The sequence below is a fragment of the Panthera tigris genome, chromosome X (assembly GCF_018350195.1).
Source record: "Panthera tigris isolate Pti1 chromosome X, P.tigris_Pti1_mat1.1, whole genome shotgun sequence".
Classification (NCBI taxonomy): domain Eukaryota; kingdom Metazoa; phylum Chordata; class Mammalia; order Carnivora; family Felidae; genus Panthera; species Panthera tigris.
The window spans coordinates 101,183,965-101,203,605 of record NC_056677.1 but is presented as its reverse complement, the minus strand read 5'-3'; the positions used below and the strand labels follow the sequence as shown (position 1 = coordinate 101,203,605).

The 19,641-nt window shown below is 40.0% G+C and overlaps 1 protein-coding gene across 5 annotated transcripts in view; it reads right to left on the bottom strand.

The window, feature by feature from the left end:
• LOC102957920 (X-linked inhibitor of apoptosis) overlaps positions 1 to 19,641 on the bottom strand; it is an 86,976-nt gene that overhangs the window by 41,794 nt on the left and 25,541 nt on the right. For 3 of the 5 annotated variants that reach the window (XM_042973909.1, XM_042973910.1, XM_042973911.1), the window contains 6 exons: positions 16,966 to 17,874; positions 15,807 to 15,906; positions 14,714 to 14,792; positions 13,995 to 14,037; positions 8,589 to 8,789; positions 726 to 1,039 (listed from right to left, as the gene is read on the bottom strand). In XM_042973909.1, coding sequence (XP_042829843.1) covers positions 846 to 1,039; positions 8,589 to 8,789; positions 13,995 to 14,037; positions 14,714 to 14,792; positions 15,807 to 15,906; positions 16,966 to 17,842 — 1,494 coding nt within the window. In that variant the 5' untranslated portion in view covers positions 17,843 to 17,874 and the 3' untranslated portion in view covers positions 726 to 845. Of the gene's footprint in view, positions 1 to 725; positions 1,040 to 8,588; positions 8,790 to 13,994; positions 14,038 to 14,713; positions 14,793 to 15,806; positions 15,907 to 16,965; positions 17,875 to 19,641 lie in introns of those variants that run through there. The other 2 variants (XR_006213363.1, XM_042973912.1) reach the window with 1 other exon arrangement.

Here is a 19,641-nt window from a genome sequence, read left to right as displayed (position 1 = left end):
ACAAAATGAAAAAAAAAAAAAAAAAAACAAAGTGAAAGGCCCCTGCAAACCCCCCCCCCCCGGGGACCCACCCCTTCCCATCAAGAGAAACCACAATTAACAATTTGATGCATCATCTTTTCAAATCTTTTGTTCTATACAAATACAAAACACACACACTTTCATCTGGCGCATTCTATACATAGTGTTTTGCCACTTCATTTTACACTTAATGTAGCTCTGACATCTTTCCATGTCAGTACGTGTTGGCTACATGCTATTCTATCCTTAAATACCCTTTTGACAATGGCAAAATCATTTTTTAAAATCACCCACCCAAGCACGTGTGTGTAATTTTAAAAGAGAATGGACAGAATCCTAAAACACAAAGACAAACGTCTAAAAATAATCTCTATCTTTCCACCAGTGTGGAACAGTTCATTCCTTTTTCACACAAAACAAATTATGTGATTGGGGAGATTAACTCTAATCTCCACGTTTACACAGAATGCTCCATTTGTTAAGCCTATATGAAAAGAATGAGAAATTCAGTTGATTAATTCACTTACACTTAGAAACCAAGTTAGTGTACTACAAATACACACTGCAGTCAGTTACAATATGATGCTTAGTCTAGTTTTCAATAACAGTAAAAAAAATAAGATATATAACATAGCTAATATCTCCCCCAAATCCAATCCAGAAATTCATATTTTAGATTACAAACTAGAGCAGCGTACTTTACATTTTGTCTACTTGGTAGCAAATGTTAATGGCATTCAATGCTGATTACTTAAAGTCGGTTCACATCACACACTCAATCAGGGTAATGAGAAGAACATAATGCGCCTAACTGTAGAGTTAGATTAAGACATAAAAATTTTTTGCTTGAAAGTAATGATTGTGTAGCACATGGGACATTTGTCAACTGCTTCAGCACATTGTTTACAAGTGACCAGATGTCCACAAGGAATAAAAACCACAGCAATATTTCTATCCATACAGATTTTGCAAAGCTTCTCCTCTTGCAGGAGCCTTAGCTGCTCTTCGGCACTAATCTCTGCACAAAGAGAAAAGAAATGGGTTAATTTTAGACTTCCTCAGCTGCCGACATTGACTGAAACAACATGAACCCCTACTACGTGCCAGGCACCAATCAGGTGCTGGGAGACAGGAGGACTCACGTGGGACACCTGTTCCTGAGTAGCTGGTGTGCCAGGCGGAGAGAAGGACGGGAGCGGAGGCTGTGCAGGGAAGCACAAAATACAGAGTGATAAGTGCTATAATAAACTATGTATAAAGGACTCTGGGACAAGATGAGAGGCCAAGTTCTTCTGTTCAGATGCACCGGGGAGGGCTTCCTGGGCTGGTGGCTGCGCGGTGGGGACCTGGGTGATGTGGAAGAGTGACATTTACACACGGCCGGCGACTTGTCCGGCAGAGAAGCGAGGGTGAAGTAAAAGAAGGGACACATGGAAAGGCTACGGCTCACCCCGGAAGCGGAAGCGGATGGATGGGTCTGAGGGACACTTCTGAAGTGAGACTAGGAGGATGTGGTGATTGACTAGATGGCCGGGGGGGGGGGGGGATATGAAACGGGTTGATTGTAAGACTTCTAGTGTGGCTGGCAAGGGGATGGGAATGCCAAAAGGAAATCTAGAAGGAGGTACTGGCTTGGCATTTTTCAAGTTATTTTTGAGATGTCTGCAGGGCATCCGTACATAAAATGTCACTGGACAGCCATGTTTTGAGGTCTCAAGTCAGGGCTAGAGACAGAGATCTGGGTGACATCAGCACACAGGTGGCACTAAGGTACTTGCTTAATTCAGCTTTTCCCAAACTAGGTTTTGTGAAATGTTAAATATGTTACAAAAATGTGTTTTGTGGCCATAGTAACTGTAATGACCACAACCTCAATGATGGCAGCAGTTAACAATAATACAGTACTTATTACTATGTGCTAGACACTATTCCAAAGGCATTACGTATTTTAACAATCTTTGTATACGTGTGGTTTCCAAATCTGGCCTCACATGAGAATCACTTGGGGCATTTTTAAAAAATGTTTCTTCTATTTTGAAAGAGAGAGAAAGCTTGAGCAGGGGAAGAGCAGAGAGGAAGGGAGGGAGAGAGAATCCCAAGCGGGCCCCGTGCCATCAGCGCAGAGCCAGACGTGGGGCTCGATCCCACTGAACCGTGAAATTATGACCTGAGCAGAAATCAAGAGTCTGACACTTAACTGACTGAGCCACCCAGGCGCCCCAGGGCATTTTAAAACACTAGATTGCTAGGCTCCATTCACTAAATCTAAAATTTCTAGGGTTGGTTTTATTTTTTATTTTGTTCTGAAATTAAAGCATGCAAAAAGAAACAGATACGGTTTTATACAACAACAATTTCCGGGCTTGCACACACTGGAGATTGGGAACCACTGCTATGAAGTACAGGACAGTACAACACAGCGTATGTCCCCTCTTAGAGAATCACAATGCATGTCCCTATTTAACTACAGAGCTCCTTTGTCACCACATTCCTTTTAACATGCTGGGGAATACTATTTTGAAAACAAGTCTGGGAAACAGTGGTTGTTTCATTCAATAAATATTTACTCAACACTTAACTAGGTTCTAGGGACTAGAGATACAATAATTAACATATCTAGGCCCCAGGCCCCTAATCGTTCATAGACAAGAAACACAAGTAGACGGGAAATTATAAGAGAGCGTAAGGATAAAGGCAATTACAATGTGTTATCAAGAACACAGGAAAGGTGCGAGTGTGTGCTGGAGTGTGTGCACACACACATAAATGGAAGGCCTCCTGGAGGAAATGATACTTAAACTGGGTCCTAAAGGATGAGGAGTTAACTAGGAAAGAGAGAGAGAGAAGTCCCTGGGGGATGGAGGCGGTGGGAGAAGAGTGTCTAGGCAGGGGAAATGGCATAAGCTGGCTCCAGGAGGAGGGACGGAACCAGACGTGCAAGTACACGGGGAAGGCTTGGGAAGAGAGTCACAGGGAAACAGCATGACAAGAGGCTATAGAAGGTTAACAGGGGCCCAGTCATGGAGATTTGGAAACCCATGGAGCGCCTGGGCCGCTCAGTTGGTTAGGCGTCCAACTCTTGACCTCGACTCAGGTCATGACCTCACAGTTCTGGAGCTCGAGCCCCGTTATCAGACTCTGTGCTGACCGTGCAGACCCTGCCTGGGATTTTCTCTCTTTCTCTTTCTCTTTCTCTCTCTCTGCCCATCCCCTGCTCATGCTCTCTCTCTCAAAATAAATAAACATTAAAAAGAAAGATTTGGCCACCCATGTAAAGGAGTTTGGACTTGTTCCTGAGGACGCTGGGAGCCAGGAGGAGAGACAGGAGGAGATTTGCGCTTTGGAGAGGTATGCCTGACTAGGGGTGGAGGGAAAGTATTATTTAATCTCTTCCTTCTTCTTCTTTTTTTAAATCTCTTTCTTCTTAAAAAGCAACCTAGAGGGCATAATCAAACCTATGCTCAAACATAGAATGCATCAGAGATAAGATCAAGTGCCTGTCCTCAAAAAGTTTAGTCTAATGGGCAGGACAGAAAACAATGTTACAAATGCTCTGATAGCAGGTAAAATCGCGAAGAGGGAGCTCCAGAACGCTACTCTGGGTATGGGGGTGAGCTTGAAAGAATGACCTCTCAGTGGAGCTGGGAAGGAGGAGTTCACGAGATGGATTTAAGGGTGAGAAGGCATGGGGAGGTGTTGTTTAACGGGGACAGTTTCGGTTGTGTAGATAAGAAGAGCTATGGAGAGTGGGTGCACAATGTCAATGTACTCAACACTACTGAACTGTATACTTAAAACCTTAAACTTTTTAAAGTTTATTTATTTAGAGGGGAGTACGTGAGCACAAGTGGGAGATGGGCAGAAAGAGAGAGAGAGAGAGGATCTCAAGCAGGTTCTGTACTCCTCACCAAGTGTGACGTGGGGCTCGATCTATTGACTGTGAGATCATGACTTTAGCCGAAAGCAAAAGTTGGAGGCTTAACTAAGCCACCCAAGTGCTCCATAAAAAATTTTTTTAAGGAACGCTGGGGGCGCCTGGGTGGCTCAGTCAGCTAAGCGGCAGACTCTGGCTCAAGTCATGACCTGACCTCTGGGTTCACGAGTCAGAGCCCGCATAGGGCTCTCTGCTGTCAGCACAGAGCCCACTTCAGATCCTCAGTCCCCCTCGCTCTCTCTCTCTTAAAAAAATAAGGAAACCTGAGTTTTATCCCCAGCTATCTGAATGATGCTGGGCAACAGCATAACTAGCTTCAGTTTTCTCACTGAAGCGATGAAAGTTATTATATGATCTTTCAGGTTCATTTTGGTTCTGATGGTTTGTGATTCCATTTTACAGACCACAGGAGAATGAAATGTGAGGCCTACCAACCACTGTTATCATCAACCTTCTCTACCTCAGTTTGGCCTTATGTACAGCCACTTAACTCAGATGGTTTTACCCCCTCAGACCAATAGTTTACCTCTGAAAATTATAGTTCATTCAAGCCTTAAGGCAACTATCGGATTCTACATCCTTCACTTGGTGCCTTTCCCCTTCAACTTTCTCCAAGGCTTTCTTCCAGGTCAGGAGGTTCCTGGCACGTGAACTATGAAGGCAAGACCTAGATAACTTTAGATGGTATTTGCTAATATTTTTACTACATTATTTAAAACTTTCTAGAATATGGGGCACCTGGCTGACTGAGTCGGTGGAGCAACTCTTGATTTCGGGGTTGGCAGTTTGAGCCCCATGCTGGGTAGAGAGATTACTTAGAAAAAAAAAATAAAAACTTAAAAAAACCCATTTCTAGAATAAATTGATGTTACTCATGTTACTATCAGAGCAGATCCATGTGGACAGGCTGATAAGAAATATGTATGGTATTTGATTTTTATATACAGTAATACATACATAAAGGTTAAAATAAGCACTTTAGAAGTAAAGGACTTTACAGCACACTATGTAATCTTGAAAAAGAAAGAATGAAAGAGTATTTGGTACTATTTTTAGAAGACCATTTACTAGGACATTCTCTGTCACACAGCCATTGGGATAAAAGCACTGGATGCAGGATTTCTCGGTAAGCAATAACAGTGTAGTTTTTCTAATAACTTCCACCTGCTCGACTTCAATTAGACCTGCCTTCTATTCTGTATAAAGATTCCTAGCGCCAGTCTTTCCTCCTCAGCCTTTGAGAAGAGGGATATGCAGCAGCCCTAGTGTGAGAAGACAGCCTGTATCAGTGACCCTGCCTCGCGATTCAGTGAGACTAAGGAGAGGTCAATTCCCGCCTCTGAGAGCTGCCCGTTGCTCAGACCCTGCTTCCCACACCATCCTAGCTTGCTGTGGTCTCAGTGATTATAGGAGCCGCCAAGGCCTCCTGCTGGCTAGAAAACAGACACTCCCCAGTGCACTCTGTCCCTGCCCCCCACTAACTCATTCTGTTGCATTCGATGCCTTCGGGTGTAAAAGCTAACACTTCAACTGTCAAACTTGAGTTATGGTTAAGACGCAAGGAAAAAGGATACAATCACTTGAATTTCTATTGCAGTAGAAAGAGGACCGAGTCAGTGGTCCATTTTACCATCTCCAAGACAAGTGGAGCTATTACAGGTTTTAAATAAACGCATCGTTAGGAAAAGGGTGGTAAGCTTTCTGCTGCATGTTTTATATCAACTGATCTAATTTTATGTTTTTAAAAAAAATTTTTTTTAACGTTTATTTATTTTTGAGACAGAGAGAGACAGAGTGTGAACAGGGGAGGGGCAGAGAGAGAGGGAGACACAGAATCTGAAACAGGCTCCAGGCTCGGAGCTGTCAGCACAGAGCCTGACGCGGGGCTCAAACTCACAGACCGTGAGATCATGACCTGAGCCAAAGTCGGCCGCTTAACCGACTGAGCCACCCAGGCGCCCCTCAACTGATCTAATTTTAAAAGCCATTAAAATCATACTGGTTTTTGACTGAGGTAATTATCTGAATAATGTTTTAGAAGCATTTGAAATAACTTAAAGGTCAAAAGGGTCTATTTTTTTTAAGTAAGCTCCACACCCAAAATGGGGCTTGAACTCAGAACTCTGAGATCAAGAGTTACATGTTCTTCCAACTAAGTCAGCCAGGCACCCTAAAAGGGTCATTAATGTAAAAAAAAAAAAATTAGTAAACTTTAAGGTTTATTAGCACTGGGGAGAATTTTCAACCTTTGGAAGAGGTGGTTAAGAGCTCAGAGAACAAAGATTATTATCATCTTTTTATTTTTTAGAGGGAGAGAGATAGTCCCAAGTAGGCTCCACACTCAGTGAAGAGCCCAATGCGGGGCTTGATCCCACGACCCTGGGATCAAGAGTCGGACGCTCAACCAACTGAGCCACCCAGGCACCCCTCAAGACCAGTGATTATCACAACGTAACTCAGTACCCAAAATGTATTCACAATTTGAAACCTTTTAACCTTCAATGTTGCTGTCAAACATTAGAGTAGCTATCATCCTTAAAGAAGGAACCTGTATTTTTAATTTTTTTTCCTAAAGGGAGTTTATATGATTCTCTTGCACATTATTTAATACACTTTCTAGGGATGCCTGGCTGGCTCAGTTGGTAGACAATGTGACTCTTGACATCAGGGTTCTTGAGTCTAAGCCCCATGATGGGTGTGGAGCCTACTTTAATTCATGTTTTTATTTACTTGTGAGAAACAGAGTGTGAGTTGGGGAGGGACAGAGAGAGGGAGACAGAATCTAAAGTAGGCTCCAGCTGATAGCTCAGAGCCCGATGTGGGGCTTGAACCCACAAACAGTGAGATCATGACCTGAGCCAAAGTCAGATGCTTAACTGACTAAGCCACCCAGGCGCCCCAATATATGATTTACAGTGTTAGAGCGCCACTCATTCAAGCTCTATTTAGTAATATAGCACTTTTTATATGTTCACACCACATGAAAAGTTGCAGGACATTCAAAATCCGTTTCAACTACAAAACTTACAGATTCTATACACAGTGATAAAAGCCTTTTTTAAAAAATTTATTTTCAACATTTACTCGTTATTGAGAGATACAGAGAGACAGAGCATGAGCATGGGAGGGGCACAGACAGGGGGAGACATGGAACCCGAAGCAGGTTCCAGGCTCCAAGCTGTCAGCACAGAGCCTGACGCGGGGTGCAAACTCATGAACTGCGAGATCATGACCTGAGCCGAAGCCGGACGCTTAACCGACTGAGCCACCCAGGCGCCCCAATAAAAGCCTTTCTTTCTTGTTCTTTATCTGAACTAAAACACAAACCCACACTCTAAAATTTTTTTAAGTATTTATTTTGAAAGAGTGCGCAAGAGACAGCACATGAGAGGGAATCCCAAGTAGGCTCCACGCTGTCAGCAGGGCTCAATCTCATGAACCGTGAGATCATTATCTGAACCAAAATCAAGAGTGGGGCATTTAATCAACTGAGTCACCCAGGTGCCCCCACACTTAAAATGAATAAATCAGTGGCTCTTACTTGGATCCCGATTAGAAGAAATCAACTGTTAAAAATGTTTTAAGACAAGGGGGAAAATTAAAACCAACTGATTTTCAGATGGTATTATAGAAGTACTGGTAATTTTTTACATGGGGTAACAGTATGTTATGGAATAATGTATCTCCCCAAAATTCGTATTTTGAAGCCCCAAACTCCCAACGTGATGGTACTCACAGATTGGCCCTTCGGGAGGTAATTACATTTAGATGAGGTCATAAGGGTGGGACCCCCTCATGGAATCGGTTTGCTTTCTCTCTCCTTCTTTCCTTCCTTTCTTTCTATGTTTTTTTTTAAGTTTTATTCATATATTTTAAGAGAGAGAGAGTGAGAGCGCACAGTGTAGGGGCAGAAAAGGGTGGGAGAGAGAGAATCCCAAGACACAGCTCGGTCTCACAAACCATGAGATCATGACCTGAGCTGAAATCAAGAGTTAGATGCTTAACTGACTGATCTGCCCAGGCGCCCCTGTATGTATTTATTCTTAAAGTGAACTCTATGCCCAACCTGGGGCTCAAAGTCACAACTTGGAGATCAAGAGTCACATGCTCTACTGACTGAGCCAGCCAGACATCCCATGGACTCAGTGTATCTATAAGAGGAAGAGAGACCAGAGTGCTCTTTCTCAGCCATGTGAGGACACGCAGAGAAGGCAGCCATCTACAAGCCTAACCTGAGCACAGTTTAAGTTACTGCTTAACACATGGTATTAAGATTATGTTAAAAAAAATCCTTATCTGTTAGATATATATTATTTACAGGTAAATGGTGTATGGGATGTCTGGAATTTTCTTTGAAATACATAACAAAAAAAGTTGGGGAAGAAATCAATCAAGATTGGAAAACTGTTGGCAATTATTGAATCTGATCGATGGGTATGTCAGGGTTCATTATATGGCTTTCTCCACTTTTGGGTATTTTTGAATTTTTTATTGTCAAAAAGTCTTTTAAAATGTTTATCCTAAGGGGGATGTGAGAAGGAAGAAAATGAATGGGCCACAAAGTCATGTAAGATGCTGGCCATAAGGAAGTGCTGTTAGGTGTTTCTTGCCTTTTAAAAACAGTCACGCATACCTTTCTGCAATGAGGTCTGGCTTGGTTCATCCTGCGTATTGTCTTTCTGAGCACTCACTAGGTCTGTAACCAGAATCTCAAGTGATTTATAGTTGCTCCCAGATGTCTGAATTTTTTCTTCCATTACTTTCTTAATGTCTCTGAAATTGAATCCCATTCGTATAGCTTGCTGTACCATAGGATCTTGGAAGATGGCATCATCTGAAATAAAAATTGGTGAGAAAAAGGAACGTGGAATTTAAATAATTATTTTCATTAGCACAACTCAACAGCAAAGTATAGTTATAAAGGAACATATAAGCAGCAAGCAAAGCCCCGCTCCTCAAAAAAACCAAAAAAACCCAAAATGCTAACCAGCAAATCAAAGCTACTTTGGGAAGAAGATTTTAAAATATTTAAGCACTGAAGAATCTTTCAGAATGTTATAATTGAAAATGCAGTATGTATTTTGTAGCACTATGAATTGAGATTAGGTGCTTTAAAGACTAAAGAAACAGTGAACAATTAGGTAAAACTGAGAAGAAAAAGTTGAGTGCTTTGAAAATCAGAACTTTATCAAATCAGCTGAACTCATTAACAACTAACCTAAGTACTTAAAGAGTGGATGTCTTTCCCTTGTCACTAGCAATTATTTTGGAAAAATTGTGGGGAATACGGGGAAGTCCCAGTCTGTGACTTTGAACGTGTGTGAGTTTCCTATCTCTGAGACTTAGTTTCTGTAGCCAAGGGGGGTGAACTAGATAAGGCAACAAAATGAACAGAAATTTGCTTTAATGGTACTCAAAGTAAAATACAGGTTATATAGGGAACTGCTAAAAAAAAAAAAAAAACAGAGAGACTTACACCCTCTGATTCATCAATTCTACTCGAGTATTAAAAATAAGTACAAAGGTCCACCAAAGACATCCACAAGAATATTCACAGCAGTGTCATTTATAACAGCCTCAAACTGGAAACAACTCAAATGTCTATCATCAGGTGAATGGATAAGTAAATTGTGGTATATTCCAATACTACACAGCAAGAAGGAAAAACAAACCACTGCCACAGACAATATGGACGAATCTCACAGATAAGATGAACAAAACGTCATCATAATGATGAACTAGTAACAAAGGAATACACTGTATGATTACATTTGTAAGATGTTCAAATCTAACCTATGGAAATAGAAGTCAGAACGGAACTTGGGGGTAGATACTGATTGGGAAGGGGCCTGAATGAGTTTCGGGCATGGTGGAAATGTTTTATTATCTTGATTTGGCTGATGACTACACATAAATGCATATTAAAATTCACTGAGTTGAATACTTAAGATTGGTCTATTTTATGCATTTTATTGTATGCAGATTATACTTCAATAAATGTTTTTAATTTTTAAATTTTTTAAGTTTATTTATATTGAGAGTGAGCATGTGTGCAAGCGAGCAGGGGAGGGGCAGAGAGAGAGGGAGATAGAGAATCCCAAGCAGGCTCTGCATTGTCAGCACAGAGCCCAAGGTGGGGCTCGAACCCATGAACTGTGAGATTATGATCCCAGCCGAAATCAAGACTCGGCTGCTTCACCAACTGAGCCACCCAGGTACCCCTCAATAAATGTTTTTTAGAAAGAGAAACTGGAAAAGGATTTGACCATAAGAACTATTATATGGTAAGTAACAAAAGAAGTAAGAAAGTAACTTAAGATTTCTGTTTGATAAAGAAAAATTCTGTTGGGAGGTTATAATGCAGACAAAAGACCATTTATGAGAATACTAACGCATCTGGATGAGAAATAAGGGCAGAAACTAGGGCAGAATCAGTGGATTTTAGACAATATTAAAAAGGTTGAATTCATCAGACCTGGTGGTTAATTAAATGTAGAGGGATTAAGGAAAGCAAAGAGCTTAAAATGACTCAAATTACTGGGCAACTCTGTGAACTGTGGAACTATTAACCAACTTGGGGGGTGGAGAGCAGGACTGGATTCAGTCAGGGTGGTTTTTAGAAATGCGGAATTTGAGCTGCTTTTGAGATTTTTAAGTGGAGATGTCCAGAGATCAGCTGGACATCGCTCTTTCCTGGTTCTACTGTCCGCGTTTTGTTTTGTTTTTTTTTCAGCTTGTTTTGTTGGCTCCTTCTGCTCACCTTCCGCTTCCCTCATCGATGCACCCTTTTTAATGATCTCTCTGGATGCTTCCCCCCTACCACAATTTTACTCTTATTTAGGTGAGTTCCAGGTTTTAATATCCATGTACTTGGATATCCTGTAGGTATCTCAAGGTCACCTTGCTAAAAACTAAAGGCAGAGACAACAGGATATGAGAAACAATTAAAAGGACCCTTACCTTACACATATATAAAAATTAACTCAAAATGGATCAAAGACCTGAATGTAAGAGCTAAAACCATAAAATTCTTTTTATTTTTTAATAAAAAGTTTTTTAATGTTTATTTTTGAGAGAGAGAGAGACAGACAGACAGACAGACAACACGAGCAGGAAGGGGCAGAGAGAAAGGGAAACACAGAATCTGAAGCAGGCTCCAGGCTCTGAGCTGTCAGCACAGAGCCCGATGCGGGGCTCAAACCCACAGACCATGAAATCATGACATGAGCTGAAGTCAGACTTTTTTTAACCCACTGAACCCCCCAGATGCCCCTAAAACCATAAAATTCTTAAAGGAAAACATAGATGACCTTGGATTAGGCAATGGTTTCTTAGATATAACACTATAAAAGCATAAGCAACAAAAACAGATCAACTGGATTTCATCACAATTAAAAACGTATATGCTTCAAAGGACACCAGCTAGAAAGTGAAAAGATAACCCACAGAACGAGAGAAAATATTTGCAAATCATATATCTGACAGGGGGCTTACATATAACAAACTAGAATATGTAAAGAACTCTTACAACTCAGTAACAGAAAGATAAATACAACAACTCAAAAAATGGACAAAGGCAATGAACAGACATTTCTTCAAAGAAGACCTACAAATGGCCCATAAGCACATGAAAGGATTCCCAACATCATTAGCCATCAGGGAGATGCAAATCAAAAGCACAATAAGATACCACTTCACAAACCCACTAGGATGGCTGTAATAAAAGAACATACAATAACAAGCATTAACAAGGATGTGGAGAAATAAACCAGAACCCTTATGCACTGCCAGCGGGAATGTAAAATGATGCAGCCACCTTGGAAAACTGGCCATTTCTCAAAAGGTTAAATGTAGAGTTACTACATGACCCAGCAATTCCATCCCTAAATATATACTCAAGAGAATTCAAAACCTATTTCTACACAGAAATTTGCACACAGATGTTCATAGCAGCATCAGCATCATTCTTTTTTTTTTTTTAATTTTTTTTAACGTTTATTTATTTTTGAGACCGAGAGAGACACAGCATGAACGGGGGAGGGGCAGAGAGAGAGGGAGACACAGAATCGGAAGCAAGCTCCAGGCTCTGAGCCATCAGCCCAGAGCCCGACGCGGGGCTCGAACTCGCGGACCGCAAGATCGTGACCTGAGCTGAAGTCGGATGCTTAACCGACTGAGCCACCCAGGCGCCCCTAGCATCATTCTTAAAAGCCAAGGAGTGGAAACCCAAATGTCTACCAACTGATGAATGGGTAAACATTCATGGTATTATCCATACAAAGGAATATTTTTCCACCATAAAAAATGAATGAAGTACTCATATAGGAGTACCAAAATGTGGATGAACCTCAAAGCCATATATTATGATTCCATTCATATGAAATGTCCAGAATAGGTAAATCCAGAGAGATGGAAATAAATTAGTAGTTGTTTGGGTTTGAGGGTGAAGGGGCAGCAATGGAGAGTGACTGCTAATGGGTATAGGGTTTCTTTTGGGGGTTACGATAATTCCCTGCAGCAATTAAATAGGTTGTGATGGTTCCACAACCTTGTGAATACACTAAAAACCACTAAAGTGTACAGTTTATAAGGGTGAAATTTTTGCTATATGAATTACATTTCTATTTAAAAACATTAACCCTAAACGAGAGCAAGAGTCTCATTTAGTCATAAAAAACACAGTGTGCATTGTAAAGGTGATTATTATCAAGAAATACTATAGAATCTTTGTTTCTGGATAATCTGAAAAATACAGGCTGGAATAAATGATTTCTTAAACTGTATTTTTTATGCTCATTACAAAACCTGTATCAAACATTATCAAAATGGCTCTCTTTCTTAAGCATATTCATGAGTATATATAGTTTTCTCTTGCCTTGTAACCCTTAGGATACTAAACAGATGATGCTATAAGGAGTGGGGAATTAGCAGGCATTCTCAATAAACTTTCTACTATTTTCGAAACATGATGCCTAAGTTGAGAATGAGATCTACAGTGTGATGTAGGTTTCAGAAGACCTTGTTTACAGCCCTAGTTCCACTGACGATTTGTAAGGTAACTGTGGGCAAGACACTTAACCTCCTTGACTCTGTTTCTTCATCTGAAAAGTGGGGATAACAATATCATATTTTCTTAACATAGCATTTTTCTGGTTTTCAAAGATGCTTATGATGAGTAACTAATCTCTGAGATAAAAACCTCTACCTCTCTATAAGGTAACAGGAGATAAACCGAACCGTGCCCCTCTGTGAAGAAACTGGGGAAGGCAGAAAGATGGCATGGGATAAGGAAGCAGGTAGGGCCGATCGTGGTGATGGCACATTAGCAGAGCACTGGATTCATGATCCTGGCTAACTGAAGAAGCACCAGGGACAAAAATACACTTAACTCTTCCTTTCGCAATTTTAACAGAAATGGCAATGGACAGCCTATAGCTGCTTCTCCTGAAATAGGAAAAGCTAACTGTCCAACTTCCACATGAATATTCTTTTTTAAAGTCTTATTTTATTTTTAATTTTTTAGTATAATTAATGTAACAAAATATATAATTATATAACTTATGGTTTAGTATAATTTTTAATTTTCCAGTAGAATTAATATAGTGTTATATCAATCACACGAATGTTCTTAACAGTTAAACATCGGACTTAAATTTACAGGCACTTCACTAATTCTTAATTCATAGCAATGTCATCTCAAATAAACACACCCTGATTACCTTGAAAGAATAAGCTTGTATTTCCAACCTATAAATAACAACTATAATAAATTGGCAATGATGGGGCTCCTGGGTGGCTCAGTCGGTTAAGTGTCTGAGTTTAGCTCATGTCATGATCTCGAGGTTCATGAGTTCAAGCCCTGCGTCGATCGAGCTCTGCATAGATGCTTAGAGCCTGGAGCCTGCTTCGAATTCTGTGTCTCCCTCTCTTCCCCCTTCCCCCACTCACTCTCGCTTGCTCTCTCCCTCTCTCTCAAAAATCAACGTTAAAAAAATAAATCAGTAATGAAATTAAAAGTATATTTAATAGGCATATTTACCAATTCTTTTGGTTAATGATGGCATTTTTTCAGCAGCTCTTACCTAAAACAGAAATACGGATTTTAAGTTAGAATTCTTTTTGGTAGAGGCAATTACCTCAATTTGAAAAGTTACATTAATCATGAATTTATAAATTGGCTTTATTCCAATGTTCACAAGAGGCATAAACTGATGAAGCTAGAAGTTAAAAGATCATTTAACCCAATCCATTCACTTTACAGACAAGAAGCTGAGACTCAAGGAGATTAAACAACTTGATGGAGGCAACAGAGTTCATGGTGGAGCCATAAGGGCAACTCTAGCCCCCTGTTCTAGTCCACGGCCGTTCCCTCATGGTGCCAACACCTTGGCCACCCCAGGCCGCACCATCCACTTAGACACATTTTTGAGACTTAAAATATCATCTACGAAAAGTTTAAAACTATTTATGAGTATAAAACACATTACACAAAAGTCTAATTTCAGAAAGCTGAGGGATTAAGTATTTTAGTTCTTAAAGCCCAGTTCTGCTTACAGTGATAGTTCAATCAGCTCACAGGGAGTCTCTTTTCACAAATCGGCTTCAGAGTAAGAATAACAAGCCATTCTTCAAGATCTCCCCTCTAAAGCTCACCATACACTATTAATTTAAAATACTATACTGTGAATTGTACACCAAGAAATCATTGCAAAAGAAATTACGTATTTAAAAATATATATTCTACAATATGTGACTTACCATAGAGTCCTCAAGTGAATGGGTTAAATGAATATTGGTTACATAGTCTTGTCCCTTCTCTTCTAACAGATATTTACACCTAAACAATTAAAAGAAGGTTAAACTTTGGTAGCTGATAAATTAGTAAGGTAGAAGTAAAGATATAATCTCCATTATCTTAATTCCATTAACTTGCTTTTTGGTATTTCTAAGAAGTGGCAAAATAAAATGTTATTCAATTCCCTATCAACTGTCATTTTAAGGTCAAAAAATGTGTTCCCTTTGTTATGCTACTTTGTTAATCTTAGTGAGGCAAAAAATATCACCTATTAAATTATCACCTTAACATTTAAAAAATTTTCTTCAAACAGTTAATCTTAAATTTTATTTAGAGGATTAACCAACTGTACATTTTGAAGGAATTCTTTAGGCTTCTAACCTTTCCTTCTAAGGCTTTTTCAAGTTAAGATTTATTTTCAAACAACTGCTCTGAAGTTTTACGTTGTACTACTTTGCAGGCCACAAATTCACATCATTTACATACGTGTGTACTTGATTTTTAAAGAAGATGGAAAAGAGACGTTTAGCGTATGTCGCTATCATTCTAAGATGCCATTGATTATATGAAGCACGATTATTTTAAGTACCACCACTGCCAATTCAATTATGACCCACCTCCAGATGTGTCCTCATTTCAGAAATCTGCAAATGTGAACTACTGTGTGTGTTAGAATCACTGAGATAGAGTAAAATCGGCTAGGGGATGTCATGGGTTCTTAAGGAAACTCCTCGACAGCAAGGGCTCTACTGCCCATCACGAAAGAGCCTACCTCCAACAACAACAAAACCATATATTCCTAATCTGGCATTTAGAAACAGAATTATCTGAATGCCAGAGATACAATATACAAGCAATGAGTGCTTTCTCTGGTCACCAGAGAAGGCTTAGGACTTTTTTTTCCCCTATAAAGTAGGTGACCCCATTTTTATAAACCTGGTGTGAATTTCAAGCCATAGTGAGGGCAAAAATAGTTGAGGTGAAAAGTTATTCAAGATTTTCCTACTGCAAAGTGTCTAACTTGCCTGTTCCTGAATAAGCATTTAAATACCTTACCCTGGATACCACTTAGCATGTTGTTCCCAAGGGTCTTCACTGGGCTTCCAATCAGTTAGCCCTCCTCCACAGTGAAAGCATTTTACTTTATCACCTTCCCCTAAGAAAAGACACAAGTAAAAAAATACATGTGTTTGTGCAATTAAAAGCTTACGCAAAAATACTCCTTTTAACACTGAAATTAACCATTTCTAAATACATGAAAGCCTCACGGCTTCAAAGAAGACATTCAAATTCACATCTAAGTAACAGACATGATTGTTTGAGGAGGAAACAGACACTAAATTCACTGAATTCATCTGAGGTATGTTACAGAAGACAAAAATAAAACTGTCCAATTTTTATGTGAAAAATTACAATTGTTACCTTCTAACATGTCATTTGGGGCCATCCATACTACACTCCTTCAGACTGAAACTTTAACAGTAAAGCTCAGCATAATGAAATTACTAGTAAGTTTCTCTACGGGTTATAGCTACGTGACACTAAATAAACCTTCATGGTTTCTGTAGGATACTATGTAAATAAAATATCGAAATAATTGCGAGTTTGTATTTTGGCACTGTTCAATCCTAAAGTAAATGGGTCAGATATATCGTGGTATAACTGAATATTCCTGGAAGGCATCACACTAATGGCCCTTCCTGACAAGTTTACACTAGTCCATTTGAGAAGTGCTTATTTGAAGCAATAAGGCATCATACAGGGCAGCTTTCAAACATATCGTCTATACATAAAAGGCAGATATCAATTTTAATATTGGCCACACTAAACTCTCGACGTTAACTCTTTTGTGGGGTGTAGAAAGCATGCACGTAGGCTATGCACTGAGCACACAGAGTAGGTGCTCGCTCCGTTATAGTCAGCCTTGCTGTCAGACCCATTCTTGTACCATCTTTTGCAGGTCACCCTTCTCCAAACAACAACCACACGAACGGGAAGAGAACTCACAATATGGCGGTCGCTTTCACAGAAATGGAGTGCTTACGTTGCAGATTCAACGTAAGGGTTCACAGCTTTAATAGTGATACAAACCATCAGGCCAGCCTGCACCTAAATATTTACCAGTTCAGGGGGCTACAGCAATCGATTTACTTTTTTAGGAGCCCTGAGATAGTTGGAAAGTTATTTAACAGCCTGATTTTATAATAACGTTTACCTAAAGCATAAAATCCAGCTCTGGCAAGCTGCTCCTTGTTAACGGAGTACATCCACGTCCCAAAAGTAACGATCCGTGCTTCATAATCTGCCATGGCTGGATTTCTTGGAGCATTTGTCGAGTTTGGGAAATTCCTATCAGAACTCACAACATCAGATTCACTTCGAACATTCACATTCCGGCCCAAAACAAAGAAGCAATTAGGAAAGTGCCGCCTGTGTTCTGACCATGCACGATCGCAAGGTTCCCAATTTTTCAGTTTTCCGCCACAACAAAAGCACTGCACTTGATCCTCAATACCTGTGTAGTAGAGTCCAGCGCTAGCTAACTCTCGTGGGGTCAGGTGGGCATAGTCTGGCCAGTTCTGAAACGACTTTAATCTAGCTTCTTCACTATACATGGCGGGGTTCCTCGGGTATATGGTGTCTGATATATCTACAACCTGCCCAGTTCTCAAAAGATAGTCTGCGTGAGTCTCAGATGGCCTGTCTACAACAAAATGATTTCTGTTTCCCAGATAGTTTTCAGCTTTATACTGACCATTTTGGATACCAGGGTTTGTAGGTTGCGCAGCATGACTTTCAAAATAAAAGCCATTGATAAATCTGCAATTTGGGGATACTTTCCTGTGTCGTCCAACCGCTGAGTCTCCATATTGCCATCTATCTACTGCTGCGTGGCAGCTGAAGCAGCGCACAGTGTCTCCTTCGCCAGTATACAGAAAACCCGCTCGTGCCAGCGTTGATGCCGAGACAGGACTATTACTTGGAAAATTAGTGAAAGTCTTTAATCTATTAAACTCTTCTACAAAGTCTTCATCCTTACTGAGATCTGCAGGTACACAAGGTTTAGATGCTTCAAAACTGTTAAAAGTCATCTTCTCCTGAAAATAGGACTTGTCCACCCTTCCTAAAAAGAGAACATTACATGAAGAAATCCAAAGTGTGAGACGCAGCCAATATAATTTTGATATCAGAAGCTAATAAACTAACTACTGATGACATAAAAGTAATCATACAATCTCTAAGAAATATTCTAATTCTAAATATTAGAGTTCTACGTTACCACGTGATTCAAGTTACAAAAAAAAACCTGCATTTTTTGTTTTTTAGAGGAAAGTAATATTTAAGTAGGTAGAACTATTCATTTTTAATTGCTTATTTTGCATAAATATGGAAACTATGTGATGCAGAATATATTAACATTATTAACCATGTAAAACCATTAATTAGGAAAAACAGAAAAGCATAAAATATGCAGATTCTTAAACTCCCTGCATAATTGTTATAATGGATCATTGTATAGTCAAGGCATCAAAGTTCAGCTTTAACAATTAAAAAAAACTGTGTATGTTCAGAATGTTAATGAACTAATTTTTAATATTTCTTTACTTCCCTGCAGAGCAAAAGATACCTGAGTTTTATGCACGGTATTGGTTCCAATATGTCCTTCAGGAGCATCAAATGTTTCTAGGGGCGCCTGGGTGACTTAGTCACTTAAGCGTCCGACTCCAGCTCAGGACATAATCTCACAGATCATGAGTTCGAGCCCTCCGTCAGGCTCTGTGCTGACAGCTCGGAGCCTGGAGCCTGCTTCGGATTCTGTGTCTCCCTCTCTCTCTGCCCCTCCCCCACTCATGCTCTGTCTCAAAAATAAAACATTAAAAAAAGTTTAAAGAAAGGAATATCAAATGTTTCTGATTTTCATGCATATGAAAATGGACTCTCGTAGTCCATTTTTTGTTGGAATTGGATCATTTCAGATGTATGTATTACTGCCCTCTAGAGGGCAGCTCCAGAGAGATTCTGAGTATGCGTAGACCTTAACTGCAGTTACTTTTGCTATCAACTTCCCATGGTCAAGAAACAATCTGTTCAAATGGAAGAGAAGTACTAGTGTAGCCTCATTAAAGTTGCCAAATTATAGCTGTGTTAACATTTAACCCAGAAAAAATTCTAAAAAGAACTAGCTGGGTTATGAGAAGGGTGGCCAGATAATTTAGCCTCCAAACCTGGACACTCCGAAACTGAAAAATGATGTTACTAATAATTACACTGGGACAAAAGGCATAAATCAGGGTTGCCCCAAGCAAACCTGGTTCTCCGGAATCTTGCACCCTTCCTAATACTGTGCTCAGTATATGCTTGGCAAAAAAAATTTAAAAAAGGACACAGTAATTTTTTTAAAGTTTATTTATTTTGACAGACAGCAAGAGAGCATACGCGTGCAAGGCAGCGGGCAGAGAGAGGAAAGAGAAGGAGAAACCCAAGCAGGCTCCATGCTGTCAGCACAGAGCCTGACACGGGGCTCAAACTCACGGAACCATGAGATCATGACCTGAGCCGAAATCTAGGGTCGGACATTTAACTGCCCGAGCCACCCAGGCGCCCTGGGACACGGTAATTCTGTCTCTACCACGTATGTGCATTAATGGATTTCTTGGGAAGAATTAACAGCCCTGGCATTATGTTGGCACTACATGTCTCGGAACATCATCTCAGACTCATATTGAACACAAGGCTTCTGTCTTGCAGGCTGGCAATAAACTTCAGTCTCTCTTGGCCTTGTCAATTTACAATGGTATTAACTCCTACATATGCAAGAGCTCAGATATATCTGCAGGGAAAAATTTTTGGAAGATAGTCTCCATGATTTTTCATCATTGTTTCCCAGATG